General features: G+C 47.9%; 1 protein-coding gene across 1 annotated transcript in view; it reads left to right on the forward strand.

Annotated features, from left to right (window-relative positions):
• Window positions 1-27,464, forward strand: part of lrp6 (low density lipoprotein receptor-related protein 6) — a 47,763-nt gene that overhangs the window by 17,007 nt on the left and 3,292 nt on the right. The window contains exons 3-19 of the mRNA XM_017494434.3: window positions 7,490-7,687; window positions 8,038-8,234; window positions 10,576-10,710; window positions 12,258-12,654; window positions 13,312-13,483; window positions 17,417-17,633; window positions 17,990-18,279; window positions 19,271-19,497; window positions 19,799-19,983; window positions 20,346-20,672; window positions 23,081-23,283; window positions 23,429-23,640; window positions 24,169-24,359; window positions 25,839-26,048; window positions 26,627-26,752; window positions 26,869-27,105; window positions 27,346-27,456. Of these exons, the coding sequence (XP_017349923.1) occupies window positions 7,490-7,687; window positions 8,038-8,234; window positions 10,576-10,710; window positions 12,258-12,654; window positions 13,312-13,483; window positions 17,417-17,633; window positions 17,990-18,279; window positions 19,271-19,497; window positions 19,799-19,983; window positions 20,346-20,672; window positions 23,081-23,283; window positions 23,429-23,640; window positions 24,169-24,359; window positions 25,839-26,048; window positions 26,627-26,752; window positions 26,869-27,105; window positions 27,346-27,456 (3,635 nt within the window). The remainder of the gene's footprint in view (window positions 1-7,489; window positions 7,688-8,037; window positions 8,235-10,575; window positions 10,711-12,257; window positions 12,655-13,311; window positions 13,484-17,416; window positions 17,634-17,989; window positions 18,280-19,270; window positions 19,498-19,798; window positions 19,984-20,345; window positions 20,673-23,080; window positions 23,284-23,428; window positions 23,641-24,168; window positions 24,360-25,838; window positions 26,049-26,626; window positions 26,753-26,868; window positions 27,106-27,345; window positions 27,457-27,464) is intronic.

The following is a 27,464-nucleotide window of genomic DNA, read 5'->3' on the forward strand; positions in this document are numbered from 1 at the left end:
GTGCTGTGATGTAATATGGGGAAGTATTTCTTCTGTGCTGCTGATCACCTGCTGTGAGTATGCTAACGCCGCACCGAAGCTGTTTGAGGTGACTAAAAGTAAAACAGGAAATTTACATGTGAAATAGTTAGCTCTTTCTGATCTCCGTCACGGGCTGCTGGTGTTCAGTGCAGTGACGCAGTGGCGTTCTTAAGCAGTGGGCGCGCTCTGTGCTGTCAGGTTTGGGTAACATGAATCGTCGAATGCTTGACGAAATACACCGAGACTCCAACACCTCTTTTCATTCTTTACCCGGCTAAAGGTGTAGAGGTGCTCCTCACGCGTTTATAGTAGCTTCCTGATATTCTCCAATATTTAGGCTAGCTGGTGCAAACTTCCTGCGAGACGGGAACATCTGTTACACAAGCGGCATCGTCGGGCTACTTTCAACAGAGCCGCTCAGCGCTTTCGGTCCCGAATACAACGCGCGTCTCGTACGAGTCGCTTCTCCTTCACCCCGATGTACGTCGACTTATGAGATTTGCAGCAAACTTCACGTCCTTCGTGAACGTGACGTGTCCTTCACGTGGGTCCGAGGAAAGTTTACTTTGATTAAGAAGTTCATTTGTCAAACAGGCGAAGCAGGAATGTTGTGCGTCTGCTCGTTTAGAACGTTTAAAAGTGGTGTTTTTTGCTCACTAACGGATCCCTAAATTTCCCGCGAAGTTGGTGTTTGTTTTATGGGCACACGATACACAGAGGAATCATTTGATCCGACCACAGGGTACTACTCTGAAGGAGCTGGAGAACTCCCCGGGTTCAGGTGAGAATCTGTTCACCGGACAAAAAAAAGCAAACAAACCCGTGGACACACTGTAAAACTGGTATTTATGCAAGAGTGGCAAGCCACGTGAAATCCCGTCTGTGCGTTTGGAGACTTGTGAGCATGTGGACAAGAGTCCTCCGGTCTAAGCTGACCTCAATGGAACTTCTTGAGCATGGAACAAAGCAGTATATCCGGTGGAAACCCATCACCCTGAGCACAGCGGCCGGCAGTGAAGCGCGGTGGTGGGAGCATCATGTTGGTCGTGTTCTTTAGCGAGCTGAAGTGTTAGGGGCAGTTCATATGATGATAAGTATCTCATCTCACCGACAGCTTGAACCCAACGCTCGTCTTTTGGTGTGCAAAAAAGTAAACATTTGACTGTTTCCTGGTCTTCCACTTGCCGTGAATCCTCAGAGCTCTGCCCCGGCTCAGCCCACGGCAGCTGCCGACCGTCCGGAGAGATCCGTCCTGTTCGTGTTTATGATGTTTTCAGTGGGTTTGCGTTTAGGGAGGTGAACCCGGCGCAACCGAGCATATTCGAACTCTCGATAAACTTTCCGTGGCTTTTTGTCCGTTTGTTCACGACTCCCGGTTGCTCCGAGCATTATTCAAATTCTTCCGCTTCTTCTCCGTTCCTTTTGAAGTAGAAGGCATTTTGGGTATTGTGTAGTTTGTCATTTTTCTTTTCGTCCTCTAGTTGATCCGTCCACATTAACGTATAAAGGCAGATACGTCTGACGGCCCATGCGCACACACACACACACACACACACACGCACACACCCCGAATAAACATCAAGTACACATTCATATTAATGAGCCATTGATTGGCCATAGACACTCCCATTCTTCTTGTTCTGTGGCTGAAACTTTCATTTGGTGGATCATCTAGCACTGTGGTTCTCAACCGGGGGGGGGGATCAGAGGGGGGAGCAGGTTGTTTTCAAGAAAACAGGGCATCATCTGTGTACGTAGTGTATTTTATTTCTTTTGAAATGTACTGTGCATGAATGGAAAAACCCTGCGTTCCCTCTCCCTCCGTATTTTCTTTTTGGTGGGGAGAGGCGGAGCTTAGCTGCCTTTTGTCTAGCTGTCAGTGCAGACCAGTGTTGCCAACTTCGTGACTTCAGACCCCTTTAGCGAAATTTTTTTTTTTTTGTGTGTGTGCATAAACAAATAAATAAATAAATCACGTAGCAACAAATCTAGCGATTATTATTATTTTTTATTTATTTATTTATTTTTGGACAAACCTTAGCAACTTTCCAAATGTATCCAGTACTGTCCTGCAAGCACGAGGTCTCGCGTTCCCGCTGCACTCTCACCTCTCGCTGCGTCCGCTCCGTTCAGCGAGGGGCCGAGAGCCGGGGATCTAACGACGTCGTGGATGACGAGACGCGCCCTCCGTCCCAATTTACATCGTTCTTATGCGGAAGTTTTTAGAACGCACGAGGAACGTTTCACATGTAAAGTAGTCCACGTTATTACAGCCTAGTTCTCTTGTTCAAAGTAGTTCTAGTGTTCACCGACATTTTTGATCGTCCATGTTCCCGTACCTGTCCGATATATCGTAAGTCATCAAAGTTATGAAATTTTTAAAAAAAGTACAAAAACAAAAAAATCAATCTGTCTGTATTTGATGTATAATAGATAATCATTATACCTGGTCTGCTTCAATATGGGGGGGGGGGTGTGCCACAAGGTTGGGGGGGGGGGCTTTAGTTACAAAGGGTTGAGAACCTCTGAACTAGCACATGGACACACTTCAGCACACTACCTTCAAGTCCTGTCGGAGATATCATAATTACGAGATGAACACCGCCACAATGTCTTAACTCAGGAACTCGGACCAAAATTTTAAAAAAAATCAAATAAATTTTGTCAATGATACAAAAAAAAACAAGTTTCTCACTCCCCCCCACCCCTCTTCCCCCGACCAAAACCATATGAACACGCACCACGTCGTAATCATCACGTCCGATCTCGTACACGTGATCTCCCGAGGAGCGAGCGCTAAGTCTAAACAGCGTCTAGACTCACCTTCTAGTCAAGCAGAAAGTAGTCTGAGCAAGTCAGAGCGCAGAAATCTCAAGAATTCACAATACATTGTTGTTTTGTCAAATGCACCACTACAGAGCTGTAATAACCCCCGGGGCATGTTTTTACTCCACCCTTCGGTCGCTGTTCGTCTTATCCGGTTAGCGTCCCAGCCTGCTTTCCTCCCCGCGGCCGAACGTCCACGTTCCGCTCACGAGAACCCGCGGTACTGCTGCCCCGGTGTGTTTTCTCAGCTGTGTGATCAGTACTGCTGCATGAGGCGACCTGCTTTTTGGGTCAGCTAGACAAATGTCGCAGAGCTGGTTTTATATATATATATATACACAATCGGGTCCTGGGCGACCCGATTGTAAGTGGACCGCGGTAGGTACAGGTGCGATCAGGGTCCAGTGTGTCTCAGAAACTCAAACCACCTTCGGAGGCGGGCCGGGACGCGTTTAGGTGCAAACGTGCTTCGCGTTCACCGCGTGTACGTGTGCCCACGCAGCCGCTACACGAGCAGCATTGTTCACATACTCGCTCGCGTATCTCGTGTCCATCTGCAGGATTAAAAGCGCCATCCGCCAGGTGGCACGTCAGAGCCAGGTCATCTCCATCCATCCGGATTCCAGTCCGATTACTCGCACGAGCGGCGTTAACAGACCGACGAGCTCCGTCTCGTCCTGCCGTCGTCGCGATCGTCGTCACGATCCGTGTCTGAAATCAACAACCTCCCGCTGTACATTCAGAAATATTCGTTAATCTGGAAAATCCAGAAGACTGCTACTCCGAGCAGACCTTTTCCATCTGCGAGCACCAACTGTAATAGGAACGCGTGTTTTTATTTAATAAGGGTAGTACGTAAAGTAGTACGACTTGAGACACGACGTTCGTTTGTTTATTCAGCGTCACACTGCTTCCACTATTTACGCTGGCATCGCACCACGTGGACACGCCACGTCCGTTTCCGAGGACACCATACGTACTTCTCGTGTGCACGTCGTTAACGGCAAGTCTTTAGACCGGAGAACATTTGTAGCATGAACGCAAAACATCTCAAAACGTCCCGGACAGCGACGACAGGGCCGCCTAATCGACCGCGTCGTTGCCTTAGCCTGAACAGACAGCGTTAAACGGACCGACTTAAAGTCTCTTAGATCGTCTCGTCTCTGGTTCCTTTCTTGAGTTTTATCGACAGACCACGTGATCCAATCTTTTGAAACACACCGGACGGGTACACGAGGCAGGATTCGTTTGCGTTTCTGCCTGAAAATCAAACGCAGCAGGAGACTGACGTGATAAACGTGAGCGCCGCCCTTCCTCCCCGGAGTGGTCACTGCGAGGCATGTCGAGAACGCCAGGTGTGAACTGATGTTTGCTTGGATCTCTCCAGACTGATGTTTAATAAAAAGCAGGTGTGATCTGAGACTTATAATACGTTTATATCGGACGTTTTTGCGGTTGTACGGTAAAAAGTATAGCAAAACGTCTGAAACGCCCGCATTATTCGCTGAAGCGGGTTAACGTGTGAATTTCTCGTGTCGTGAGTTCGACTCCCCTGAGATCGGCGGCAGTTTGAATAGATGTGCTGCTGAGTAAATTCCAGTGTTAGGCGTGTGTCCAGTATGAACCGCCCAACAGCTTGAACACAACTCTTTGTGTTTAAATATTTTAACGTGCGCCGATCTTGCCGTGAGTCCTCAGAGCCGTGTCTCGACGCTCAGCCCACAGCAGCTGTCGACCGTCCAGGAGGATTTGTCCCGTGAGTGTTCATAATGCACGGGAATGTTCGTAGGGAGGTGACGATGGCGTAGCCAAGAATGTTTGAACTCTTAATAACCTTTTCGCTGCCGTGTGTCGGTTTGTTTACAAGTCCCGGTTGCTCAGGAACGGTCTACTGTCCTCACTATGCATGCGTAGTACGGATCCTGTGGCTTCGTGCCAGCCAGCTAGAGCAGACATGCCCGATGAAGTGTTTTCCTCCTCCTCGTGGGCAAACGCGAGGATTTTGGAGTTCCATCCTCTCTGGTGGAAATCTGCCGCCGCCGAGGTGTTTACGTTCATTCCTTTCGCAGACGCTTTAATCCGAAGCGACTTAGAAAAGAGGAAATCCAAGCACAACGCTTGCTGCAGGATGTGTTGTGATGCAGGTTGTGAACACGGTTGTGCACATCGGCGACCGAGCGCCGGAAGAAAGAGCGACGACCTTTTGACAAGAGCTTGTCTTTTTATCTACCATCAGCTGATTAGCTCCTCTGATCAAGCACCAGCGTTTCTGCATCACTGACCTTTCCTGATGCTTATTCTGTGCGAACGTGAACCGCGTGTAACCCACAGAATGAACTAGTCACCTTTCAGCTTTGCTCGAAGGTGCATTAGGCGAGATGGTACCTACAGCTGATCCGGTACGGACCGATCGGTACATGCGTGTAGCACGAATACAATCCGGACCTACTACATCCGCCATGTCGGCATCGTCACGTGACCTACAGCTTCAAAAGCGCCGACACACTGCCTTCCGCCGTTTTGGATTCTGACCGCTGTTCCGAGCCAGTCTCGTCGCCTTATGGGACGGCGCAGTGTCCGTCGGTTCCCTCCTGCAGAATCCCGGCGTCGTCCGGGTATTTCTCACCTGCTGTTTTACGAGTAATGAGAATCCGGACATACTGCTCATTTTGGAGAAGTAGTGATATTCGTACGCAGGGTCCGTCCCTAACCCTCTCCCCTATTTCCGCCCATGTTCACGAAGCCGCTCCGCTTAAGCGGCTGACGGGAGGCGCGTCCAATCTCAAACAGATATTCCAACCGGAAGTCCGTTTTTCTCAGGTTTGTTAAGACCATGACGTAACCCATTGTAGTTGTTGTTTTTAATGACGCATCTTCCAGGTTATTCGTACAAGTAATAAATAAATGAATAAAATCGAGCATTGCACCTTTTTGAAGGGTGTGGAAGGTTTTTCCGTGTCGTAATCTCCCAGCGTGCTACTCGGCATCAGACTTCATGTCGGACGTGGCCAGAAGTAACACCCGCGTAGCGAGAAACATCCGAAACGCCATCCAGGTTGTCAGGACGACTCACAGGATCTCAGGAACATCCTGTTATTAATAGTATTTTTTTTTTTTTATTCTTTCCCTGACTCGGTCAACAATAATATAAATAAATAAATAATCCTACACACTGTATGGTAAAACGGTGATCAAACTCGGGCCATGTTTAGCGAACATCCAGTTGCTCATCTCTTTGTAAAAACGCTTTTTCCTGTCACCTCCATCATCGTCGTCATCATATATTTTGTCCCCATGGTGTTTGACGGTCACATGACCACAACCGTGCATATGGTGGCACCCTGCGTTGTACAAGGTCGAGCGTTCCCCTGTGGCCATGATGTTGATTTATACTTGGAGGATTTTCCTCTGTAGGAGCTGCGAGCGTTACCCTTGAGAAACGCGCACACACATGCGCACTGACTGATGTTTGTGTGAGCTGCCGTGTGTGCAGTGTTAACATACGGGCAACGACACACACCCACGTACATGTTCGTTTTAGCGGATGTTATTAGCTACGTCAGGACTGTTTTGCTCCCTCTACTGTTCAGATCGCGATATTGTTTGGGTGTCACGTGATGAGCCGCAGCCGAGATCCGAACTTTACGTCTGAACCTTTACTATTTTGAGCTTGTGTTATTTTAAACCCATTACGCAAGGAGTGTGTGGCACGGTATAGACTGCTTCTGCTCTCTTACACGCTCTATAACGCGGGTAACGTTAAAGCCGCTGCGTTACACAACTGCAACAGTTTTATTCTCTTGTCTGCATGTACAGTTGAACAAACGTACACTTGTATGGCCGTCTGTCGCTCATATGGGCTTGTAGAACATCCCATTCCAGGTCCTCTAGGATTGGCTGTTATAATGCGCTCCATTCTTCTGGGAAGACTTTCCACTAGATTTTGGAGCGTGACTGTGGGGGTTTGTGATCATTCAGCTACAAGAGTATTAGTGAGATCAGGTACTGATGTTGGGTGAGGAGGTCTTCATTCCAGTTCATCCCAAAGGTGTTCGCTGGGGTTGAGGTCAGGGTTCTGTGCAGGACACTGGAGATCTTCCGGTCCAACCTTCACACACCATGTCTTCACGGAGCTCGCTCTGTGTACAGGGACGCTGTGATGCCGGAACACGTTTGAGTCTCTTAGTTCCAGTGAAGGGAAACTGTAACGCTACAGTGTATACAAAGAGGTTCTAGACTAGTTCTGTGCTTCCAACTTTGTGACAACAGTTTGGAGAAGAACCGCATATGGGTTTAAATGAGCAACGAAGGAAGAAATGGTGAATAAACAGTTTAAATGATTCTGTCGGGTGGTCAGACTGACGAATTTCTGTGCTGTCAGTCGTGTATACGGGATGACGGCCAAGTTGCTTACTAAAGAAGACGACGAAAGCTCTTAGTGATTACAGTCATGGAAGGTGAGGAGATGCAGTGAGGCCAGGAGGTAGGTTACGTCCAGGTGAGACGTGGGGTCATCATAGAGGTGAGGATAATAACAGGCTGTCCTCACCGCCGGGATGTGCCGCTGGTTGCCAGGTGCAACACAAAGTGGTCATTTATTTTTAACTAAATCACCCCCCCCCCCTTTTTTTTCTTCCTTTAGGTACATGTACTGGACAGACTGGGGGGAGATCCCCAAGATCGAGAGGGCAGGTATGGATGGCACGAATCGAGGCGTGATCATCGACAGCGATATCTACTGGCCCAACGGGCTCACGCTGGACTACAGCCAGCAGAAGCTTTACTGGGCCGACGCCAAGTACAACTTTATCCATCGCTGCAATCTGGACGGCACGGGGAGGTAAGTCACGTGACGTTAAATGATCGTCACGGGTATTTTGCTTTCTGGACATCTGTTTCTTTAAGAACTAAGTCCAGTCTTGATCAGGCATGCACTTCAGGTTTTCATCGACGTGTTGGTGGAGACTTACGGCATTCTATTTCTGAGCGTATTCTCCACATTTGACATGTTTCGCTTAGTTCATGTCAAATAGTTGTAATCTAATGGCCTTTAATCGAAGCCCGGTTACACTCCTGTTCTATGATGTATGATCTTTCCCAAATTCCGTTCACTTCGAACCCGGCGAGTCGTACATTGTGAATGAGATGTGTGCTTGTGCACTCACTGCTGTGATGTTTGGTCACCCTCAGAGAGGTGGTGGTGAAGGGCGCGCTTCCACACCCCTTTGCCCTAACGCTGTACGAAGACACGCTGTTCTGGACCGACTGGAATACGCACTCCATCCACTCGTGCCAGAAGCAGACCGGGGAGGAACGCCGCGAGATCCACTCCAACATCTTCTCGCCCATGGACATTCACGTCTTCAGCCAGAAGAGACAGCTCACGGGTAAACAGTTAACCTCCACCTTGACTGGCTTTCTGAACACTTTAATGCAATTTAAACACTACAATCAGTAAAAAAAAAAATTATATATATATAATTTATTTCTCTTTTTTAAAGAGTGTAATGTAGTACCAAGCAACCTCGAGAGCGCACCGTAGCATGTGGTATCTTTTAGCCACGTCTTTTGAAATAATGCACAAAGCTCTCGTGGCTTTTTGGTAATACAACTCTGCAGAGATGATTATGGCACAGTTACCTTTATGCCTCTCTCTGTGCCACGGCCGCACAATGGAGGCCCTGTTTGGATCGAATGCCGAGAATTTCTCATGGCTGAGAGAAAAGCCAGGGACATGCTCATAGCACTCGTCAGAACGATGCCTCTCACTTTCTCTCTCGCTCGCTCTCTTGCGCGCGCGCTCTCTCTCTCTCTCTCTCTCTCTCTCTCTCTCTCTCTCTCTCTCGCACTTTCTCTCTCGCACTTTCTCTCGCTTATTCTCTCTCACTTTCTCTCTCTCTCTCTCTCTCGCTTTCTCTCTCACTCGCTTACTCTCTCTCTCTCTCTCTCTCTCTCTCTCTCTCTCACACTTGCTTTCTCTCTCTCTCGGTGTGTGCGCGTGCGTTCATTCGTTCGTTCCCAGGTGCCACATACGCCTTATGAGAAATCCGTTGCTAGATTTTTCCATTACTGCGCTTGACAAAATTTACCTTCTTGCCAATCTGGATTTCTGCTTTATTCAGGAAGTCAGACAACACGGCAGCCCAGTGTTCTGGATATTTGCTCATCAAGAGGTCTGATTGGACTTTGTAAACCATCTGTATTTGCTTGTAACTAAATATGTTTACACGAGCAGGTTTCTCTCAAACACTTGCAAAGCTACAAAGCTGGTTTTTGGCACAAAGCGTACGCTCTGGCAAGGAATTAGGTGGCTCCGAGACGTACGAATCTCGGCGCATGTCCGGTTACACAAGCAAAAGCATTTCTCAAAAAATAGATTGTGTTTAAAAATAGAACAATAATAGGTACACCGGTCATAATTACATATATGACTCATGATAAGACACACGCACACACAAAGTATTTGGTATCCACAGCATTTCTCTCCCTCTGTACCAGTGCTCGTTGATCCTGTTTTGAATAGCTCTGGTTGTATCAGGTCATTCTTACTGATGTCTGAAGCAATCCCCGCTGCTGTTCCTCGCCTGTTTTACTCCATTGTGCTCGCAGTCTTCCCGCCCAGTCTGCTGTATGCTGTCCGATTTCATTCACAGGTCCTTTATCTAGTAGCTTATTTATTTATTTATTTATACAGGTTTTGCTCGTGTGGTGTACAGAGTGACCTTCTTTGTGCAAATCGCTGGTGCTAGACAATGCAGTGAAACTTTTTGGGGCCAGTGATCTAGAAACGAGGCATAAAAACGGGTATAAGATAAACGTGTAAACGACATTCGGTCGACACACAAGCCGAATCGCGTCATGCCGTCTGGCTGTTTTTCCTCGGCGTCTCCTGGTCGGGGAATTTTGTGAAACCTGGCGTACCTCACGGAGGAGCAAAGCGAAGACTTTTCTCACAGCTGACCGAGTACGGCGAGTATCCGAGGCAGCGGAGGATATACGCGGGCTCCCGGAGCCGTGCTACGTCCTTCCCGGTCGGAAACACGTTTCGGATGTTGCCCTTCCTGAGCTCTATTAAACGCTTTACGCTCAACCCAGACCACCTCGTGAGAAACGGCGTTCCCCCGTTCGGCTTTTACGAGCATCATATATCGCGATACACGCCCACGCAAAACATGTTAACGGCTCAGCGGATCGATCCGCGTCCACACACTTAACAGTGAGCCCCGAACGCTTATGGGACTGGTTTAGTTTAAAAACATTCCTATTTCTGTGTTTCTTGCTGCTTTATCCGAATTTAGGGACTGTGAACGTTTCAGATTTCACAGCCGTGAGAGTGCAGGGTGCCTACTTGTGGAGTTTGTCGCGACAGCCATTTACGTTCTATTTGGAGGGGGGGGGGAATACGAGGTGACATGGGTCGGGAAACTTAACATGAGTTAGTTCCAGCAGTTGTTTTAATTAGGAAAGCCATGTCTGGTGTTTTTGTATACTGCACTGTAAAGTATGCCTCTAAAATTCTTAGAAATGCAGAGCCCACTATCAGTAATATTCAAATTGAATCACACATGTTTTTAGGGAGATAATATCTGTTTATATATAGATGTGTGTATGTATATCAGTCAAAAACTGATGAAAGCTTTAAGACCAAGATGTTGGTACCCTGCTATTACGGATATAATGGGTTATGGATTATTAATCGAATGCGTTGTGTCCGGTTGTGTCTCACAGAAGTGGCGAGTCTGTGCTCAGTGAAAAACGGCGGCTGTTCGCACCTGTGCCTGCTTTCTCCGGTCAAGCCGTACTACCAGTGTGCCTGTCCCACCGGCGTGCAGCTGCTGGAGGACAACAAGACCTGCCGAGACGGTGAGACGCCTTCTACACGTATTACACACACGCACACACACGCACACTCCCATGTGGCTCTATCGCATTCCAGTAAATACGCCTAAAACATCACGGACTGTAAATTGGTCTGTGAGAAGCTGGTGGCGAAAGAAAGTGCTGGAAGTCGGAGGATTTTGTTCTGCCCCGTGATATGTAAAGGAAATGTATTTAGCGCGTTCCCGCTTGGAGGAATCCCAGCTGCAGTAGTACAGAGAGACGAACGATGGACGCCACTGATTCACAGATGTCTCTTTGTGAGAAAAAGGCCGAAATTGTCCCGCCCCCCCCCCCCCCCCCCCCCCCTCCGGAGCAAATAGAATTCCGTATCTCCTCTTTCTTTCGCATAGCTACCGAGTGTTTGTGTCTTTATATCCAGTATGAAAGTATTAAATCCTCCTACTGTGGTTGAGGCTGTTAGTCTCTCACACGGTCCTCTTCTGTCGTGCCTGGTTAACGCGGAGGTGCATGGTGGAGTCGACCTGTAGTCGCCATAGCAACACGGCTCATTGAAGGCACTTGTCAATCTAATAACGGTGGCCATTTTCCCCCTTTATTCTCCCTTTTTAATCTCTTATATATATATGTATATATGTATATATTATATATATTAATATTATAATTTCCTGCACTGGATGACAAGCAGATTTTTGTAGATGTGGGACTCGCATGCCTACTCATACAGCCTTGAACCAGCAGGGAGCACGGAGTCCTGCCCCATCCCATCTTTCTGCCCAGTGCATTCCGCATTTGTTTGTCCCTCAAGCCCCTTTAATCGTACGAGATCCGTTTCCCGGCCGTCAAAAGCCATCACAAGCCGATGGTCACATGCATCTATGGGCCTCTCAAGGGGTTGGGACAAATTGTTCTGAGAAATGCAAAGGCGTTACGCTAGAAACTGTCACCTGCTCCGTCCACGAGAGCGAGAGTTTCCTTTGTGCACAGTTCCATTTTATTCGGAGTCCGTGCAGATTGAAGCCTGCAGAAAGCTTTCAAATAACAGGTCTGATAGAACCACTAAGCTCATCCTGGGGTGGCTGTGGAGCTGTTTTCCATGTTTCTCTTTGGATCTTTAAGCAAACCAAGAGCGCCGGCACGATCTGGGTATCGTGACACTGTATTTGCGGGGTTTTTTAACGTGGTGACGGAAGAGGCGAGGACACTCGAGTTCTTCCACTCCAACCTTCACACACCATGTCTTCATGGAGCTCGCTTTGTGCACGGTGGCGTTGTCGTGCCGGAACAGGTTCGAGTCTCTTAGTTCCAGTGAAGGGAAACTGTAACGCTACAACATAGGAACGGTTTGGGGAAGAAGCACGTATAGTAAGCGTGTGTCGTGTCAGTGAACACTAGGTATCCAGTTATATTGGAATCTTTACATTTACTTTTTGCATCTTCCTAAAAATGTGCGATTCGCTCTTCAGAAGAAAAGTTTCGAGGTAAAACGGAAAAGAAATCCCGAACCCTAGAAATTTTGACACGGTGTTTAATACCATTTTTAATACTCATCCCCCTGACTCTTTTTCCAGGAGCCACGAGGCTGCTTCTCCTGGCACGGCGCACAGACCTGCGACGCATCTCGCTGGACACGCCGGACTTCACCGACATCGTCTTGCACACCGAGGACATCCGGCACGCCATCGCCATCGACTACGACCCTGTAGACGGCCACGTCTACTGGACAGACGATGAAGTGCACGCGATCCGCCGCTCCCGGTTGGACGGCAGCGACGCGCAGCTGCTCGTCACCTCGCAAGTGAATCACCCGGACGGCATCGCCGTGGACTGGATCGCCCGCAACCTCTACTGGACCGACACAGGCACCGATCGCATCGAAGTGACCCGCCTTAACGGTACCATGAGGAAGATCCTGATTTCCGAGGACCTGGATGAGCCCAGAGCTATCGTCCTGGATCCTGTCTCGGGGTGGGTCTTTTTTTCTTCGCGCGGAACGAGCATGTTCTGGTCGATAAAGATCGACTGCGTGCGCACCTTCGCTCGGGAACGTGCTGTACGCGTGTAGTCCTTTTCCATTAGGTTGTATTACTGAGTGCAGGGAATCAACTCTTCACTCAAGAGCAACTTTACACCTGTAGTGCTTTGTGTACTGAGTGCATTCATCATTGATGAACTGGTGCCCTCTCTCTGTCTCTCTCTCTCTCATTCTGGCTCTCATCTCTCTCTGTTGCTGAGCAACAGTCTCCACGGCTGCACGTCTGGTCATGATGGTTAGCTGTATTGGACGGACGTGTGTGTGTGTGTGTGTGTCTGGGGCTTATTCTGTATGAAATTTCAAATCTAAATCTTGATAGAGGGCGATCCATCCATGCGTGTAGCCGTACTTAAATCAGTGCTCAGCCGCACACCTTCACTTCTCTCACCTCCTTTTCTTTCTGTCTCCGTCACTTTTAATTCACCCGAAAGGATTCTTTGTACTAAGAGTAATTGAATTGCACGTCATATAACACTTCATTAGAATCCCAACGGTGTGTGTGTGTTCAGACCGGAGTGAGTTTCTCATATTCCAGGTCTAGTCAGTACCTCCCCGAATCTGTATCTCTGATAATGTCGTTTCTTTACTAGGTACATGTACTGGACCGACTGGGGCGAGATCCCTAAGATCGAGCGCGCTACTCTGGACGGAACCGAGCGAGTCGTGATGGTGAACACTTCCCTGGGATGGCCCAACGGCCTAGCGCTCGACTACACGGAGAGGAAAATCTACTGGGGGGATGCCAAGACCGACAAGATCGAGGTAACGGAATCAACAGTGTAAAGCGATCAAAGTGGAACAGGCCGCGTTTCACAAGCAGGATCCAAACTGATTTATTCGTACACGTCGTCCGTAAGAGACTAAAGTAAACCCTGACTCGAGCGACTTCAGATAGTACAATCTGCATGCGTTACTGCACTTTACGTACGCGATATGACTGAGGAGTTTAAATATTTATTTATATTTTTTTTTTACATTTTTATTATATTTACAGCATTTAGCAGAGTTCCAGAAGAGCTTTGGAGTCTCGATCAGAAACACGTCCTCGTATGCTAGTATATATTTTTCTTGGCAAAGAAGCGAGTCGAAATCTCTTCCACTTCCGACCTTTCGGGGCTTTACCCTGATCGTTCGTTTCGAGTTTTTTGGAAACGCACAGAAGTACAAAGATCATCGGCGTTTCCTGAAACCCGGTAGAACGTCTCAGTCGAGTTACTCACGCAGACATTTCCACACAACTTTACTGAAAGATCGATAAACGAGGCCGATCGGTTTCCAGCCCAGCGCGTCTGTATATCCTGTAAATGAGATCGAAATGCACGTGTTCTCCCTGCACTTAGAGGACCACCTGTTTACTCTAAGCGACACAGAGGTTTCATCACGTTACGGCCTTTATTTTTAAAAGTGCTCTTAATCTACTGCGCGTCACGAGTACGCTCGGGGTCTCGCCTCGCGTCGTCGAATGTCAAGGCAGCGGCTTCGCACTTCCACACGAGATGGTGAATTTGGCACCTCACTTCAGCCACAAATGCCAATTCGGTGCTCCATAAACCGATTTTACGTCTGAGAATGTCTCATTGCAAAAAAAAAACAAACAAACCCAACAGCAAATCTAATGAGAACGAACACCATGTGTTTACAAATGCCCTTTTATACATTTATTCAAGCGTTGTCTGGTTTAGAGATGGTGGATGGGTGCGAGACGTTACCGATGATGCAGAGGATGTGTGTTTTCATGCTTTACGTGCTTTGCCTCTATCTGGCAGCCTGCCGCAGTTCTACCCCTCGCTGGGAGCTCTGCTTCTGGCTTTGTCACAACGCTAACAGCACACCGAGCCAGCACCAGGAGGCTGACGTGGTCACGTGCGGAGCTAAGGCATTCGCATTTCTATTGTGCATGAGCTCATTATAATTTGCGGGCTAGGTTTAGCCGAGACGCCAAAGATTTGCGCTTGGATTGCAGAAGTCTCTTCTTGATCCGAACTGCTCTCCCGCTATATAGAGGGCAATTTTAAGCCTGGCAAGCGTTTTTTGCTTTCGCCTTCCTCTGCCTGCCCACATGAATTTCAGCCGAGTTATTTCTCATGGTTAATGGGAAGCCTGTAAATGTACACCGGCAGAAAAACGGCCCCGGCTCCTTGGATTACAAACCCGAGCCGTTCGCCCGGAGCCTGTAATAATGAAATGCAGCTTGTAGTGCTGTAGGTTGCCACGGCCCAGCACGAAGCCGGTCCCGCTCCGTCTTGCTCGTGCCAATCCAAACTAATCCGGATGATTATTGTTCTGTTGGCGTTCGGCGGTTTGGACGGCACGGTTCTCTTGCCCTCAAGTGGCACAGTCTAAATCCTCTGACCTTACACCTTCGAGCCCCACATCACAGCCCCCCTGCTGCTCGGAAATCCGATAGTAAAAGTTTGGCGCTCCGTGAGGTGTCAGCATGCCCACAGCAGACAAAAGGGAGATTTGCCAGACTGCTTAGGCCAATGCCCAGATGTGTAAGGTGCTGCAATATGTCTGCTCCTTAAAAGTCCACGCAAGCTGGCATAACACATCCAGTCGAGGTGCTCTTTTGTGGAAATGGAATTATTTTTGTTAGCAGAAATGTGTGTATGAGCTGGTTACAAAATGAAAAGATGTCCAGTCCAAAGTCCTTACGCTGTCACTCATATTATCGGTCAGCTGACGTGTTTGTCGTAACGTCTAGATTTGAGGATAAATATCCGTCTTTACACTTACAGTGATCACTGACACGGAAGGAACTCATCATATCAGACCAATCGGACAGCTTCCCGGACTTCCCAAAATATAAACCAGACCGTCGATGGACCACACGCGAACGTTTCGAGCTTTTATCACCGAGCGACCCGTTCGCTGATACTGAAACGCCAGACGTCTTTGCTAGCACGTAGACAAACGGATCACACGACCGTGCCGAATCGCCGCATCAACAGTACATCGGATCTGGGGAGAAGGTGCGGGGTGACGTTAGCTGGCGAAGCGGAATCAGATGTGCAGAAAGTGACAGTTTAAATGAATGACAAATTTCTGAAGGGTTGCAAATTAATATCAGATTTCCTCGTTTTGTTTCGAATCGCCGCATGATGCAGGAGAACCTCATTTCTGTAACACCGTTTCTCTGTCCTTTCCCCTTCAGTGACTCAGCTTTTCTGCCAGGTGAATTTCAGGCCTAGGCTACACCACTAGCTTTTCCCCTTAAAAATGGAAATGAATAAAAACGACAACAAAAACAACGCTTGCGAAAATGGCACGCCCACTAGGCGTTTGACGTGTGACCGTTTTGTAATTCCACCCGTTTTGATTTGTTTAGATTTAAGTCACAAATGTGCCTCTGTTGAAGGTTTACTTGTCCAGGAACGTTCGAAAAGAGACGAACGGCCCAGACGTGAGTGCGAGTTTGCAAGCCTTTTGAATTCTGTATTCTTCACCACCAGAGCAAACAAACCCGACCTGACGTAATGCCGATTCTCCGGTTTTCTGCAGCCGCGGAATTGAACCGATCAGAGCTAGGGCGTAACACATCACCGCCGCTATTTGCACAGCTAAGCACGGCTTTTGTACCTGCGCCGAGGTTTGAAAGGGCGAGCGTGTCGGGGGTGTGAGAAGGGGAGAGGAGCCCGGGCTAGCACGTCTCTGCTCGGAAAGGCGGCGTTTTGCGGCTACAGCCCACATCTGGTTCCGATTGCGGCCTCTACTCCATCTGTGGTCTGCACTATTTAGAATAGCCCCAGAATCTGAAACCAACACCACACTGTGGTCACAACTCCCAAACCACTGGAGACCTTTTGGCTGATGCCATCAAACTAAGGATGGAAACTCCATTTTCTTAGTAGAGGGAGCGAGTAGAAAATGTAATACGCTGAAAGCCAGCTGACTTACGCTTTCTGGATCCCCCACCCCCCCCTCCCCCCTTTGTATCTATTCAGTACATTCGAATTTTTCGGATGGTTTTAACCAATTGGAATATATTAGCTGCATATGAGCTGAAGAGAGAAACAAAAACACGGAGAGTTCTGGTGGGCGAGGATGCCGGAGTGTAGCATTTCTGAGGGCTGAGATTCTGGCAGCGTGACCGGCGTGTGGCAAGAAGGACTGTGATTCCCACAGGAGCCGCAGAGATGATTTCTGTCCGATGGGCCAAGGTTGAGATTTTTTGTTAAGATTGAAACGTCCGATAGGAGAAGTGCTTATTGTATGGGATTTGTGGAAGGAATTTTTTTTTTCTTTTGTGCCTTAATAAAAAATTAATCATAATAATTAAAAAAAGGAAGGGGTGCGTGTCTTTTGTGTATGTGTGTTTGGATTAGAGGAGAAAAGGTAAATACATGCTGTGGAATTCAAAGGAAGTGAAAACTGCTGCGTTTCAGGCAATGCTCGCTGACACACACAATCTCTCTCTCTCTCTCTCGTATATACTACATATGCACTAGAATTTTGTTCGTCAGAACAGAGGGAATGTGGTGGCCATGTGCACAGCTGCTTGTTTGTCCGGCTGCCGCTAATTAATACAGGGTAGATGGCTTGCTAGAGAGCCACACACACACGTCCAATTGAATCCGCCTGCATGCTGCGCAGTGATGTATTCATTTGTACGTAACTTGCTGTTGAAAGTCGCGCAGGTCTTTAAAAAAAGAAAAAACCCTCTCACCCTTTCCTTTCTCACCGTGTCTATCTCAGATGATGAACATGGACGGAACGGGTCGCCGGATCTTGGTCGAGGACAAACTTCCGCACATATTTGGCTTCACCCTGCTGGGCGACTACGTTTACTGGACGGACTGGCAGCGGCGGAGCATCGAGCGCGTGCACAAGCGCACCGCCGAACGGGAAGTGATCATCGACCAGCTGCCTGACCTCATGGGGCTGAAGGCCACCTACGTCCACCAGGCTTTCGGTGAGTGGGACGTCTCGTAGCTCTGCTTGGCCGGTGAGAACACCGACACAGGTTTACAAGAGAACTAAACCAGTCCAGTGTTCGGTTAACACACCGAGAATGGCTGCTAGCAAGTAAGATTCAAAAACCAGCAATTAGCGTACTTACCTGGTAGCCACATCAGCGGAACTGTTCGAGCTCGACCTGTTCTGGAGCGCAGAAACAACTAAGTAGATAGACGAGTAACGATTGAGGCAAAAGCGAGAACGTAAACGGCATATTGGCGTGCGGACGAGGTCGTTTGTAATGACAAAGCCGGATCTGTGCAGAGCCGTGCAGACGCCCGTACTCACTCGTGTACGTTTTCTCGTTCGCAGGGACGAACGCGTGCGCCGAGAACAACGGCGGCTGCAGTCACCTGTGCCTGTTCAGGCCACAGGGCGTGGCATGTGCGTGTCCCATCGGCCTGGAGCTCATGGGCGACATGAGCACGTGCATCGTGCCGGAAGCCTTCCTGCTCTTCTCACGTCACACTGACATCCGGCGTATCTCCCTCGAAACCAACAACAACAACGTGGCCATCCCGCTCACCGGCGTCAAGGAGGCATCAGCGCTCGACTTCGACGTTACCGACAACCGCATCTACTGGACCGACATCACACTGAAGGTGAGGAGAAGGAAGGAAATTGCATGCACACACACACACACACACACACACACACACACACACACACCCCTACCTGCCTGTTCTTCTTCTTCTTGGCTTGCTGGCTGTCTGCCTAAAGCATGGCTCAGTAATGGGCTCCCCAGAGATACCAGTTTGGAAATAATTGATAGCTTGGTTTCTCCTTCCTCTCTCTCTCTCTCTCTCGTGCGTTACTTGTCTCTTGCTCATTCTCAGACTCTCTCACTCATCCTCGTAGTCTCCTGCATGTCTCCCGAATCTCTCTAATCACATTTGATCAGTTGCCTCATTACTGATTTGGGATCTTTTTTTGGTTTGTTTTGGGATAATGAATGGGAGAAGGTTAGAATTGGGTGTGTATGTACAAGTGTATTCGCTCCTGAATACTTCAAACGCTGGTGCACAAGCAGAGACTGTTCTAGAAAGTAGATATGCATAGCTGTTATATTATTTATTTGCAAAAAAAATAAATATTTCGGATGGTTTGTGCCGTTCTGCGACCAGATTACCGTGTCTGGTAGTTTTTTGGGGGGTTTTTTTCCCCCCCAGGCTTTTCCTTGTTGTCGTATTAATGAGAAATCCAATGTAGACGTAGTAGAGACAAACCACAGATTTGGACTCCAGAATACAGTGTAGCTATAAAACACAGTTAGAAGATACGAGTATGCACATGAGAGTGTGAGAGCTGTATAGACCAAATAATTAAAGCACCGCTGCACTGGTCCTTTTGGATAGAGCCCATGCAGCGGTTGATTCAAGCTGGAACCATATGCAGCGGCTGTTTGAATGGCATTGTGGGTAAAGTAGTAAGTGGAAATAGGACCAACGCAAAGAAATCTACTCGATAGTTCATTATAATAAATCTTGGATGCCCTTGCGGATCACATGATGATTATTGTAAATATTGAGACGCAAATCAGTTTGTTTGCCGTCATGGCTTAACGCTTTGTCTTTCCCTTCTCACGCTAAATAGACCATCAGCCGAGCATTCATGAACGGCAGTGCGTTGGAGCATGTGGTCGAGTTTGGTCTGGACTATCCAGAGGGCATGGCGGTGGACTGGCTGGGCAAGAACCTGTACTGGGCTGACACCGGCACTAACCGCATCGAGGTGGCAAAGCTGGATGGCCAGCACAGGCAGGTCCTGGTGTGGAAAGACCTGGACAGTCCACGAGCTCTAGCGCTGGACCCGGCTGAAGGGTAAAGCTGACACCTTTTTCTCATTGCGCAACCAGAGTACAGGATTTTAAGTCCCGATTTATGTATTTGTACGAACAAATTGACGGGAAAAAACAACAATAGGCCATCAGAACCGCTTCGATGAGCCATCCGATTGATTCGGAGCAGCAGCGGAATGCCTCCTACGGCATCACAGAGCCACTTTGTCACCTCTTAGTATATTGATACGTGCGTGTGAGTCACGTACTGCTTTTCAGTAGCACAATACAGCAGCGTGAGCATGACAAGCACCCAGCATTCATTTTTGCCTTCTCTTCTCCAGTTTCATGTACTGGACCGAGTGGGGTGGGAGACCCAAGATTGACCGCGCAGCCATGGATGGAACCGGACGCATCACGCTGGTGCCCAACGTGGGTCGTGCTAACGGGCTCACCATTGACTACGCTGAGAGGCGGCTCTACTGGACCGACCTGGACACCACGCTTATCGAGTCTTCCAACATGCTTGGTGAGAGCCATCTTCAGTTCAGCTTCACGCTTTAACCTGGGTTTCGTCTGATGAGTTCTAGCTCCGACGTCCAGTCACGTTTCTAATATTTAAAATTCGAGTGCTTCAGGTTGTAGAGATTGGTACGTTAACGGGGGAAGTGTGTGGAGGGTGCAGGAGTTCTTTCTCTGTATACACACACACGTCACAGACCTTCAGTGCCTGAGAATAATTTATTTTTTTTGAATCGCCATAATCTTACCTGGAATGGAGGAATATTTGTTTATTGTTTGACACAGCGTTTAATCCATTTTCTTCCTTTTTTTAAAATGTGTTTTTATTTTATTTTATTTATTTTTTTAACTACACCGCTCCTGCTTAAGGTCTTGAGCGTGAGGTGATCGCAGATGACTTGCCCCACCCTTTTGGTCTCACGCAATACCAAGACTACATTTACTGGACGGACTGGAGCCAGCGCAGCATCGAGCGTGCTAACAAAACCAGCGGGCAGAACCGCACGCTCATTCAGGGCCATCTGGACTACGTCATGGACATCCTGGTGTTCCACTCGTCACGTCAGGGAGGCTGGAACGCCTGCGCCTCCACCAACGGCCACTGCTCGCACCTGTGCCTGGCCGTGCCCATCAGCAGTTATGTGTGCGGCTGCCCGGCGCATTACTCGCTCAACGACGACAACAAGACCTGCAGCGGTGAGCTATATACGAACGCTGTCATACACACGTACTCGCACACACATCTATCTATCTATCTATCTATCTATCTATATATATATATATATATATATATATATATATATATATATATATATATATATATATATGTCTCTTTATATAAAGATTCACCCAGCTTGGAGAGGACAGATGTGGAAATCTGTAGGTCTAACAATGCCAGAACATTCAAGAAAGACTTATTTTAAGCATAGTTAGAAGAATGGCTTGAAGGCTTGGTTTAGGTCTGTTGTCAAAAAAAAAAAAGAAGTAATTTTAGTCCTGATTAACTCGTATATGACTAAACCAAAAGTGTAGTTCTGGTCAGCCAAATTCGTCTCTTGCCATGCTTGTATTGTAAGTTTCATATTTATAGAAACATGCATTTTCTGTGTTCTACACACGATCCTCTTTATAAATCAGAGCCAGGCTGAAATCAAGCTCCTGCAAGCGTGGCTTAGGGAGGTCTAAGTCAGTGGTTCTGAAATGTATTTTATTTTTTTGTAGTCAGGGACCCCTTTTAACGGTATAAATTCCACACACACACCACCCTTCAGCGTGGATTTATTACGATGAACGTTATTTACATTTTTCAAACATTCTCTGGAGCTGTACAGCGTTCTCTTCCTGATCGACCACGTTAGGTCTGAGTTGACGTCGGTGCTCGGACCCGAAATATAATCACTGTGATAATGTGCATTGTGATTCCCCCCACTGTAACAATATCAAAACAAGTCCCCTAACCTGTGCTTCGTGGACCCCCGGACCCCAGTTTGAGAACCGGTGGTCTGAGAGACTCCAGACCCATCAGATAGTTCCTGCTGGAAAGTACTTATTGCAGAAGTGCCCCCGAAATTGTTTGTATCTGTAAAGATCAAAGAGGATCGTGTGATTTCTCTCTGACGATGTCTCTAATGCAGGCTCTAATCAGGATTATATCTACAAGAGGATGCTGCGTAGGAATCAAACCCAGCTTGTTGTAAGCCGAAAAAAATCATTCTGACCTTTAAAAAAAAAAAAAAAAAAAAAAAAAAAGAGAGAGAGAGAGAAAACCACACTTACTCTTTAGCACAGCATTGGCAACGTGGTCTCAATGCATCAACATTTCCATTGTGTGTACCGTGTGTGTATGTATATATATATATATATATATATATATATATATATATATATATATATATATATATATATATATATAGTGTGTGTGTATATATATATATAAATTACACATACACACACACACAGGAGAGAGCGTGCAATGTGTGCATTTCCACGTTAAGTCTACTATTTCAAACTCCAGATGTGTGCCCACTTTTCCGTAACTCATTTTGTGCATAAACAACTCTCATGGCTCATGCCCCGGTTGCTCACACTCCTTCCTGTTGATCTTGACGAGTACGAGGCTGTGCGGGGTTCGAAGCAGCTCTGAGCAGATCAGGTTATAGGGAGTTATGGGGAGTGTGCAGCCCTGGAGCTAAACGAGGCCTTCCGAGAGGGGGAACTTTCAGCTGCAGGCCTGCGCTGAGCTTTTTTTAAAGCTCTCTCGGTCGCCTAGGCTGCTGCCAAGTTGGCAGGCAGCAAGAAACCAAAGCCTGCTTTAAGTCGTCCTCAGCTCCCTTGCCGTGTACGACATAGTAAAAACACTCCAGACTCATGTCGAGGCCTCACTCGGGGGTGGGGGGGTGAGAGTGTGTGTGTGTGGGGGGGGGGGGGGGGGCTTCAGGAGGCACGGCGTACGTGCTTGTGTGTGCGCCTGGGAGGTGAGTGTGCATACGTGTGTTATTATTTGGCTCACAGGTAGAACTATTCTCTACGTTTTCAGAACGCTTAAACGAGCAGTGAGCATTAATTGTGCTACAAATCCAGAGGAGTGGAGAAGCAGTACTGATGAACCTGCAGGTGTATTTTATTTCAGTTGTACATTCAACGTGGTTGCAGCTAATAGCTGCTAATAGGTTTATTTACAGTCCTGACTTCAGTTTTGCACCATTCCTGACCTTGTTAAGTGTTTATTAATCTTTTTTTCCCCCCACACGGATACGTGACCAGCTCGCAGTATTTTTTAGCCCACTTTAATGATGTAACGCGTACAAAACACACGTCACGTGTTTTGGCCATGTCCCTTGTTTTCCCCCTTCCGAGCACACGCCCCGTCTTAAAATAAATAAATAAATATATGGATCTGATTTGGAGGAATTGAACTCGGTTGTTTTGTTCATTTGTCGTCGGTATGTTGTGCAGTAGTAGTAGTAGTATAAAGCTGGTGTCTGTGTCCGTGTCAAACGTTTCGCCAAAAGGTTTCTGGTGAAAACTTTTTCTGTTAGTAGCCAGATAGATAAACCTTTTTATAAGAGTGGTTTTTAACGGCCTGTCTTCTTTGCCCCTTTCAGCACCCACCTCTTTCCTACTGTTCAGCCAGAAGTCCGCTATTAATCGCATGGTAATGGATGAGCAGCAGAGCCCTGACATCATCCTGCCCATTCACAGCCTGCGCAACGTGCGAGCCATCGACTACGACCCACTCGACAAGCAGCTCTACTGGATCGACTCCAAGCAGAACGTCATCCGTCGTGCCCAGGAGGACGGCAATCAGGTAAACGACCCGCTTGTAGGTCTGTTTCTGTGTGTGTAAGTTCCGTTTTTGTTGTTGTATTGGTAATATTGTAGCGGTGTGTTGGTTACACGATCACTTTCGCTGCGTAGTGTTGCATTATGACGCTTTAATCCCGGCTCCTCAGAGTATGACCGTGGTGTCCAACGCGGTGGGGGGCCACAATCTGGGCTTGCAACCGTTTGACCTGAGCATCGACATCTACAGCCGCTTCATCTACTGGACCAGCGAGGTGACCAACGTAATCAACGTGACGCGCCTCGACGGCTCGCGTGTCGGAGTGGTGCTCCGTGGAGAGCACGACAAGCCCCGGGCCATTGTGGTTAACCCCGAGAGAGGGTGAGAGGAACCATTGTTTCAGTGCCTTGTTTTTCAAGCACCGTTCTAGCGTCTTTTTTTTGTTTTATCGTTTAAATGCTCAGCTGCATTGGGTACTAGGTCATGAATCTCCAAAGTCTTGCTTCGGCTGTTAGGCTGTGTTGTGAAACTGTACTTGAACTCCCATTGCAGGCATTTTTCTGATGATGTTTTTTAAGGTCACGTTGAGGTTCCTTGTTATAATAAATAAATAAATAAATAAATAAACAAAGCTCTACGGCTCCAAAAGAGGAAACGTTGACAGGAAAACCTCCTGGGGTTTGTCTGGGATTGTTTTTTAGAGCGTTATCCGTTAAGTTGGTTAAAGCAGTTTGTTGCCCATCTGTTGCTCGTAAAGATATTGTTGTGCCCGTGTTTATAGCTTTAACTGTTCCGGGTAACGGTTTTAAACCTTTTCACGTGCGCAGGATTAGGCAGCATGGAATAAAAAGTTGTTAGCAGACCATCGCTGGTCACTGATGTCGAAGCTTCCCGCTCTGTCACCTGCAGGTACATGTACTTCACCAACCTGCAGGAGCGCTCTCCTAAGATCGAGCGGGCAGCTCTGGACGGCACTGAGCGAGAGGTGCTGTTCTTCAGTGGCCTGAGCAAACCTGTCGCCCTCGCCATCGACAACGAGCTGGGCAAACTCTTCTGGGCCGACATGGACCTGCGTCGCATCGAGAGCAGCGATCTATCTGGTGAGTCATTAAGCGCCTTTCCGGGAGGTACTGATTGAGCAGTAATGAGACTAAATGTGAAAATTCTGAGTAACTGTTCAGTCCGGCTTGGGCCGGCGATTTGGTTCTTTATTATACAGTCTTCAAAAACCAGCAGTTGTGTATGTATGACCTTATGATAGCTTGTGAGCCCATTTTGTCAGTAAGTGCATTGCCAAATCTGATGAAAGCAACCCAATGCCACTTTAAAACCCAGACCAAAAAATATAAATATATATACAAGCCAATCCAAATCTCGACGGAATCGTCGGGACGCTCTGGTCGGTCGATACACTGTGTCTTGCGCATCTTGCAGTTTGTCCAGGACCACATAACACCGTAGTGTGAACGCTTTCCGAACAGCAACACAGGAACGATTAATCGACTCGGTCGTTGCACAAGCCTGGGAACTACGTAAACGTCGTGGGGTAGAGTTCTCGCGAGGCTAAGAGATAGCGGCTCGAGCGCTTCGCTTATCTCGCCTCCCGTCGTAACCCGATATACGTCTCGGCCGTTTACTTTGCAGTCGTATCGCCCGGAGAGATGTTAATACCAGGTACGAGAAAGCATTTCTCACCACTACGTCCACACCCGTCTCCAGTGCTGATCACTTCAGCGCGGTCGATTTTTCTCATCACACCCAGTGTGAACATCATGCAGAAAATAACACTAGCAACAGCCGAACAACAGGATTGACTCGAGGCTGAAAAAGCAGTCCAAATGAAAAGAAAATATTTTCTCCTTGTGGAAATCCGCACGTTTATCCGAGCGTCAGTCACAGCGGAGTGTGATGCGCGGCCTGTAACGCGATATAAATTCCCCCTTTCTGTTGTCCAGCTCTGATTATTCCAGCACAGCAACTTTTTTATTTGAAATGTTTTTTCCATCATCGCAACCCTTTAAGTGTAAAATCGCTAGCAGGTTTTATCCTCGGTGTAGATTAGAGAAAGCCGAGTTAATGGGAGGTGCAACTCGAAGCACGGTTACACTCCTCACAGCACCAGTGAAGAAGCAAGTAGTGTTCTGTGGAGTCCGTTTTTTTTTTTTTTTTTTTTTTACTGCACCGTATACGTGTTTTCACTCATTTTCTGCTGGAAAGCTTTTTGTGAGGTCTGGCCCTGATTCAGACACATTTTACCCATTATTCTCATCACGCAAAAATGATTTCCCCCTCTGCTGTCCCACATTAGATTGTTACGCAAATGCTCTCCAGTGCCAAAACACTATAAATCACTTCTCCCGGTCCAAATATATCCTGTTTCCCTGGCGGTTAATCGTTTTTTTTTGTTTTGTTTTTTTGTTTTGTGTGTGTGTGTGTGTGTGCTTTTCTGTTTCCCGCACACGCTAGACTAATGGACTTGTTGTAGTTTCCCTTCAGTCCTCACCAATTTCCATTCCCTTGTACCCCCCCCCCCCCCCCCCCCCCCCCCCCCCCCCTTTCTTTTTTCTTTCCCCTTGCAGGCGCCAACCGGATTGTGATCGAGGACTCCAACATACTGCAGCCAGTGGGTTTGACGGTGTTCGGAAACCACCTCTACTGGATCGATCGTCAGCAGCAGATGATCGAGCGCATCGACAAGACGACGCGAGCGGGACGCACGAAAATCCAAGCTCGGATTACCGCCCTTACGGACATCCACGCGGTCCACGAGCTTCACGTGGACGAGTACAGTAAGTCGCGCTCCTCACTCGCGAGGACATGCTGGAGATAAATATGTCTGTGCTAGGCCACCCTTTATCTTTCGATTGTGGCTTTTCTTTTCTTTTCTTTTTTTTTTTCCCCTCAGCACCGCATTATTTGGCACGTTCATGGGAAGAATGAGTCATTTGACAAACGTCGAGTTTATTCGGGAACGTGTGCGAACAGCCTCTCAAAGCCGAACGCACGATCTTGTTGATAAACAGGATGGCGGAGATTGACCGTATCGACGTGTGCTGTAAGAGTCGATGGACCGAACGTAGACTTGCCGTTAAAAAATGAATAAATAAATAAAGTTAAAATGAAGGATTAATTCTTGGAAGGCTTTTGCAGTCGTTTTGGGGAAAGTTTAGGATTTACAGTTCGGGACGTGTATCCTTCCAAGCGGTTGCAGTTTTCCGTGATGTGCAGATATACACTGCCCGGGCTCCACAGGTTTGCAGGCATCCGTTCCAGTGAAATAAAGTCGAAGCGCAGGATCGTCTGGGGACGCTAGAACGAATCTGCCGCGAAAGAGCAACATTTACACCTCTCTTCCTGTGCGTTCCAGATAAACACCCCTGTACCTTAGACAACGGAGGATGCTCCCACATCTGTATCGTGAAGGGGGATGGAACGACGCGCTGCTCCTGCCCTGTTCACCTGGTCCTCCTGCTGGACGAACTTTCCTGTGGAGGTAATGTTTTATGAAGCTTTAAAGCCTGCAGTTAGTCTCCGGAAATTAGCATTAGCAAAAAAAAGCTGCCTTGAACGATAAGACGTGTCGTATTCACGTCGGTGCCTCCCTTCCAGAGCCGCCCACGTGTTCCCCGGAGCAGTTCTCGTGCACCTCGGGAGAGGTGGACTGCATCCCGCAGGCCTGGCGCTGCGACGGATACGTCGAGTGCAAAGACGAAAGCGACGAGCACGACTGCCCCGTGTGCTCGGACGACGAGTTTCAGTGCGACAGCAAGCAGTGCGTGGACCTCTCACTGCGCTGCAACGGAGAGATCAACTGCCAGGACCGCTCGGACGAGAACAAGTGCGACGGTACGGCCCGTGCTTTCTAACCATAGCCGCTCTCGCGTCACGCTCATCATTTTGAGCGCAATAGAATCCGAGCTTCTGTTCTATCGGCTCGTCTGTCCCTGGTCGAATGTTTTACACCGAACGTTTTCCAATCTCAGTCAGTTCTGAGATCTGGCTCGAGTTCCCGCCCGAGCGTAGTTTTGCGTGAGAATGCGTTACCGCTTCATTAACCAACAGCCATGTGTTTCCACTCTCCTGCAGTTCATTGCCCTCCGGATCAGTTCACCTGTAACAACGGTCAGTGCATTGGCAAGCACAAGAAGTGCGACCATAACACGGACTGCACAGACAATTCGGATGAAATTGGCTGCTGTAAGCTC

The sequence above is a fragment of the Ictalurus punctatus genome, chromosome 19 (assembly GCF_001660625.3).
Source record: "Ictalurus punctatus breed USDA103 chromosome 19, Coco_2.0, whole genome shotgun sequence".
NCBI classification, from domain to species: domain Eukaryota; kingdom Metazoa; phylum Chordata; class Actinopteri; order Siluriformes; family Ictaluridae; genus Ictalurus; species Ictalurus punctatus.